The following is a 6,524-nucleotide window of genomic DNA, read 5'->3' as shown; positions in this document are numbered from 1 at the left end:
ATTCCCGCAGGAATGCGGATCGTCGTTAACGAAGACACGCTCCTTTTCTCGCCTTATGAGCCACCTTCTCTTTACGTTGCCTTTATGGGGCTTTGCATACCGGGAGAAATCTCACCAATGATCTAGTAACGACGGCGGCGCCGCAATTACATACGCTTGATGCTACTATACAGGATATTTTGAAAAAATATATCCGTACCGGGATTTCATTCACGAAAGAATTTACGAAGCCGCTCATGCTTTATCTTCTTTAAAATAAGAGTTGATCCAAGACTGGATACATAATTATACCAATTAAATATATGTATATAGATACATTTAAAGTTTGACTATAGAAAATATTTTACTCAACACGGTAAGAACAATTTTGTTGAAATACCTAAAAATTTAACTAGATACTGAAAATAATTTTGTTTGGACCATCAAATTATGTAGGATATTCAAAGTAATTGTTAAAATATTAAAATTTTTTACAGCATTGTTATGAACGCTTAAACGGTTTACATAATTGTTTTTGATACATAATTCAATAAAATTATTTTCAAGTCTGTATATAGATAAAGTTTTAGACGTTTCAGCAAAATCGTTCTTTTCGTGAACAATTTATCGATTTATGATCTCCAAAGATTCAAAGCTCGAAAAATGTATTATTACAAAGATCCAAGTATTTTAAATTAAAACAATTTTATGAATCTAATGATATTAGAAGTGACATCTCCGATATTCTAAAATACTAAATATTATGTAGATGAAGAAAAGGGATGAAAAAAATAGATTAAAATATTAATTACAATATACAATAGGATTCGAGGCACTTTCAACATTTCAACCTTTTAACCTCGGAATCATCTTTAACAACGAAGATGACGAAGCAGAGATCGAGCGAGTTTTACTACAAGACTTACACGAGTATAATCGAGGTAAATAAAGTGTCGTGCATTCGCTGGGAATTTCACGGAGAGTTAACAAAGGGAAAGACGATGGAGTGTCTCGATAGCCACGGGCAAATACCAAAAATGTCACACAAATAAAATGTCACAGACGATGTTGCAAGCGAGCGATTGGCCGTCGATTTGCGACGCGATTGCGGCACTAGCGGGAAAAGAGCAATAAGATTTACGTAACTGGCATTTTGATGGCATGTAAGAGATACACGCTCTTCGTAACTGTCACGATTATCGTCGAGAAATTTAATTAAACCGGAATTATTCGAAAGATCCATCGATCCCCGGGTCATAAATTACAGCGTGCTTCTCCTTGCGTGTCGCATGCAGGGAAACTGATCAAGTTTAAATTAATCTTATCGGGTGTGACGTTACTTTACATGTGAGACCACGAAATAAAATAAAGTGCCTTAAGAGACGTATATGTTATTTATTATAAAATCTTGAGTTTTTCGAAGTATCGACTTTATGAGAGTTCAAAATAATAATGATTTCACTTTATGAAGAACAAATAATCTGTTATAAGATTGTAAAACTTCATCGTAAGAGTTTCAAGAATCTTGAAAAGCTTAAAATTTTAATGCTTAAATAATTCAATGTGAATTACATATGTACTATATATGTACATGCATATATTTGTAGTCATTCGAACTGCGTGCCGAATTGGTGTTCCGAACTTATAAACGCAGTTAAACTACTGTAATAATATTACAAATTATATAAATTAAATTGACAAGCAAATTTTAATAATTTTGATGCTCAATCCGGTATTTTACTAGAAAGGTGTTAATGTGTTGAAAAACTGTAAATAAATTTTATATGTATGTATATATATAATTATAATATAGTATATATATATAAAATTTACATTGAATTGTTTAAGCATAAAGAGCTTCGACCATTATAGGCTTTAATATTCTTACTCTTGTTGTGTATTCACATATACGATCTTAATAAATCATTTATTAAAGTTTTAAGTTATCGAAATTTTAGTTTTGAAATTAATTTATGAAGTATAAAATGTTTAATTTTTTTAATGAAAACTTTTTGAAGAAGAATAAGCAATTTTAAGAACTCATGTTATTTTAGATAATTGTAAAGTTAAATTTCCAAACTTTTGAACGGAGAAGACGCGCGAAAATCGAACTCGGGGAAGATCTGATACATGAGGCGAGGGAACCACGGCGTCGTAGCTTCTAACCGGTAGCTACGTTCGTCGTCTTAATGGAGTTCATAAAGATTAGAGTAAAGTTTGCTGCAGGGCTGGTGAGTCCACTCTCCACTCTGAGAACGAGTTTTCGCCGCTTTAAACGCATCCGGAGAGTCTGTCGCGTCGTTCAGTCGCGAATATTACGCATCGATAACGCTTATCTCGAAATATCGCGACCGACAATCCCTCGCAGCGAGGTGCGACAGACTGGTTCAGGAAGTGCCACTTCCGGTTTGATTAAACCTCAGTTTCTCGAACTCTGATTTTCTATCTTTCTAATATTTTGATTTTTTAATACTTCGAAAAATACTTTCAAGTATTTTTACTTCTTTAGATCTCAACTTTCTTTTTCTTGAGCTTGTTGTTAGAAATCTCAAATTTAATTTGAAGAATTTCTGTTACTAAAATCTCTCTCGAAACTTTTTGATTTGTAATTGTACTTGAAATACAGCTTCTTTTCTTCTCTGCAAATCTTCACCGTTCTTTCACATATCTGTACCATTTTTATGGTATATTATCCGATTAAGTGTATTGACGTGTTTCTTGTCTCAAAATACTCATCGTAAATATTTCGTCCGTCTACTGCGAATTGAGAAAGAGCGCGGGAACGACAGAAACCAACACCCGTTGCTCGTAAACAATGTGGGGGGATCGCCTCGCGTACTTATATAAAATATAAAAGGGAACAGGGAGATATTAACGGCCGCGAGCGTGGCACGTCGGCTTGTGCACGATCGCGTCTAATCGCTCGGCCTCCCACGTGTCCTTTCCTCGACGCGCGCCCTGTGAGGATCATATGTTCTTACGAATTTAATTGTCTTAATAAATATCGAAGTTCCTCTGCCCCACATGCAGAGCTGCGCTCTCTGTGCTGAAAATATAGGGATATATACCTCCCTTCTTCCGCTCTCCTGCCTTCCAAGCATCCTAAGATCTTTTGGCTGCGTTTTTTGTGTTAATTAAAATCCATAAAACATTCTGTGGCAGTTGATCGTCGAATTATTTAAAAGTCAATTTAAAAGGCCATTAATGTAATATTTGAAACTTAGATTAATCTAATGTTTTAAAACTTTTTAAGTAGTAATAAAATGTTAAATTTATCAAGTTCTTGTATGTATTTTAAACATATAAAATTATTTAAAAATTTTTTAGCTTCAAGAATTTTGAAAAGTTTAAAGTTATAAGTTATTAAAATTCTCGTTTATTTTAAATGAATTTATGAGAGTGTGAAATGCTTTAACTTTTAAAATGACTTTAAAGAAAAATTAATTTATTTTTAAAATTAAATAATAAATTAAATAATTCTGTGAATATATTCTTAAATTCTGCTTTAAGGCTTTTTTATTCAGTATGGTGTGTACTCTCTACTATATAAATACTGAATAGTTTTTTTTATCACACTGCATATAATCTATAGCTGTACAAAAATATATAAGACAGCTCTGACAAAGCTCTTATTAATCCTAACATCATAAATATCTTGTGGCGCCTGGCGTCTCCGTCTCCTGGTGAAATTCCAGTGACTCCGCTTCCTCTCATAAATGTATGGTCTTTACGGTCGCCGTTCAATCACCTCTCTCCGCGCGTCTGGTGTTTGCCAAACTCATAGCATCTATCGTCGGTCCGGTGTATTCTGCCGTTTTGCAAGGATTTAATTCCAGCCTTGGGCGATTCCATTGACTTGGGCAAGCGCAATGTCCGCCAGCAGTATAAATCTACGAATGCCTGCAGCATCCGGTCCGCGTTTCCGCCGCTCCCGATCGATGTTTCAACACATGATTCGAGTGTTCCGCGACATAAACCATCCCTTGTGAATCATACGAAATGATGATCCTCTCAACCGACACAAGCATATTTCGAGTCTCCAATTATAAAGAGAGTTATAAAGCAGAGAAACCGTAAACCAAAGTTTTACGATTTCGAAGTTATAAAGTCAAAAGAACTTTAAATTTTTTTTATTTTTGAGAATAAAAATCCCAAAGCTATTACGAGATGAAAATTTGCAAATCCTTATGTAGTAAATCTTACGTAATTTCAAGTTTTATAATTTTTTATTTTTAATATAATAATAGTAACAGTTTGAATCCAAATCTATTGTGCTTAAATATATACAATAAGTTTGAAAGAGTTTGGAGAAGTTGAGATTTAATCTTATCAGTATATGCAAGTCCAGTAGACTCGGAAATTTTCTTCAACTATATTGTGCAAAATTATTTATAACAAATATTTTTTACAACCTTACATAATTTTAAGTTATGTAAGCTTAATTCTCGGATTTTAACTTTTAAAATAAAAAAATGTTCAGTTAACTTTAAGTAAAGATATGTATATTGATTTAAAGTCCACTAGACTTGCCAAAATCAATTAAGTAAAGATTTAAAGAAAAGATTTGAAACGCTAAGAACATATTTTGGAATCTTCTGTTAATATTTTAATATAACTCAGAATGTCCGCAAGTATATTCTTGGCGTTTCGAATCTTTTCTTTAAATCTCGGGCATCTTGAAGGTGCGCGTTCATCCAAGAGATCGTTAAAGAGATCGATAAACGTTTTTGTTGCAGAGAAGTATGCGTGGACGAAGGCCAACAACTGTCGCTGGCGCACGGATGTCAGTTTTACGAGGTGAGCGCCGCGGAGAGTCCCGCGGGAGCGGCGTTAGCCTTTCAAGCGCTCCTGCGGGAGGCGAGATCGGTCCAACTTCTGCGAGCGTTGCCGATCCGCAGAAAACTGGGCGTACACTCAGTCTCGAGAGTCCTCGGGACAATCTTCGGCAAGAACACCACCAAGGATCGTAAAAAGAGGCCGTCGTTGAGTATATGACGCCTTCTATGCGCCCTCCTCCTCGGAGGACGAGATGAGCCAGGCAAGAGAACTGACATCGTCGTCCTCAGCAGCAACGTTTACTCCAATCGCTGACGAGGTCCTCAATAAGGACGTAGAATCTCCCTTGTGCCTTCCTGAAGAAAGACGATCATCACTAGGATTCGAAGACTGTTCTTGGTCATAGAAGCGTCTTTTTGACGAGAGAGCGATCCTTTTCTTCAAGCGAAAAAATATGCATTTGCTAATGGCAATCAAACTACCGAAGTTCTGAAGCATATTCGGGGAACTAAAACTCCGAGGACGTAAGACTGATTTTCTGGCTTTGAAGATATGCAGGATTCAAGGTACGGTACATTCTGGAAGTCTGACGTGCAGAGTATCTAAGGCTCTTTTCAACATCAGGTAGCTGAAAGATCCAGACTCCGAGAAGGTTCCAGTTATGGAGGGCGACAACATTCATCTTAAAAAAAAAAAAAAAAAACTGTTTTGTGTCCTGAAGAAGGATGTTTATGTGGTGTTCGCGTGTGATCCTGCTTTCGATAGCGGGAAAAAAGTGAGTAGACTCAGAGATTGTTTGTGATATGCAAAGGTACTTTTTTAAATATTGCAATATTTCACAGTGATTACAAGTGACTGGCAAGTTGTTCCTGAACGATGTAGTTTTTAGAATGATCAAGAATGATCTTATGATTGCGAATCGCCCCGCAATCGGTTTCGCGAGTGCAAATTTTATAATTTAGGATACATAAAATACTTACACATCTCTTGGTGTTTAAGTTAAATTACGTTATTAACCCTAAACAGTACATATGAAACTCAATGAGCTTTCTCATATTATTTTTTTATGATATTTATAAATCTTCTAAACTCTTTTTGAAAGATTTCTACACAATTTTTGAACTCACAGTTTTCACACTTCTATATGTTTTTTATTATTTCCCAGCTATTTTTTTTGTTAATCATGATTTTAAAATTAAATATTGTTTTACGGGAATAAGATACTGTTTAGGGTTTATTTTTTTTTCTTCTAATGCTCCCGAACGAAACCCGTGAGTCTTTCAAATTTCGATATTTCCACCAAGTGGAAGAGATCGCGATTCGATTCGATTTTCTGCCTACCGCCTTATTTCTTGAAAGATGTTTGCAAGCGCTCTCATTGAGAGCGACTTCAACACCTTCACCATCAGGCGTGATTGATTCGATGACTTTAATGTTCCTAAAGAAAGTAGCCTAAGTGTAAATAGCGCACACGTTCACTTATACTCTGCGGAGAGTCTCAGAGACTTAAATAATGATTAAGATTTGCATACGAAAGAGGAAAAATAATGAGTGCGGACGTTAAAATATTTACAATTAAAAATTATTACTTGATTTGTTTATTTCATCTGATAATTAAGAATATTATGATCGTAAAAAAAGAATATGAAACGATATAAATTTGGATCTCAATTAAAGATGAATTTTGTCATTTTATTACAATTTACATTTGGTTTTTCACAGATCAGAATGAACGATAAGGGACGGCTATTAATGGCATAGTAGAAGTA

At 35.0% G+C, this 6,524-nt stretch overlaps 1 protein-coding gene across 3 annotated transcripts in view; it reads left to right on the top strand.

The window, feature by feature from the left end:
* LOC108722566 (ras-related and estrogen-regulated growth inhibitor) overlaps positions 1 to 4,984 on the top strand; it is a 40,170-nt gene extending 35,186 nt beyond the window's left edge. For all 3 annotated transcript variants that reach the window (XM_018447747.1, XM_018447748.1, XM_018447746.1), the window contains one exon: positions 4,716 to 4,984. In XM_018447747.1, the coding sequence (XP_018303249.1) occupies positions 4,716 to 4,974 (259 nt within the window). In that variant the 3' untranslated portion in view covers positions 4,975 to 4,984. The remainder of the gene's footprint in view (positions 1 to 4,715) is intronic.
* The last annotated feature ends 1,540 nt before the right edge of the window (positions 4,985 to 6,524 follow it).

The sequence above is a fragment of the Mycetomoellerius zeteki genome, unplaced genomic scaffold, assembly GCF_001594055.1.
Source record: "Mycetomoellerius zeteki isolate Tzet28-1 unplaced genomic scaffold, Tzet1.0 scaffold210, whole genome shotgun sequence".
NCBI classification, from domain to species: Eukaryota; Metazoa; Arthropoda; class Insecta; order Hymenoptera; family Formicidae; genus Mycetomoellerius; species Mycetomoellerius zeteki.
This window is presented reverse-complemented; position numbering and strand designations above follow the sequence as displayed.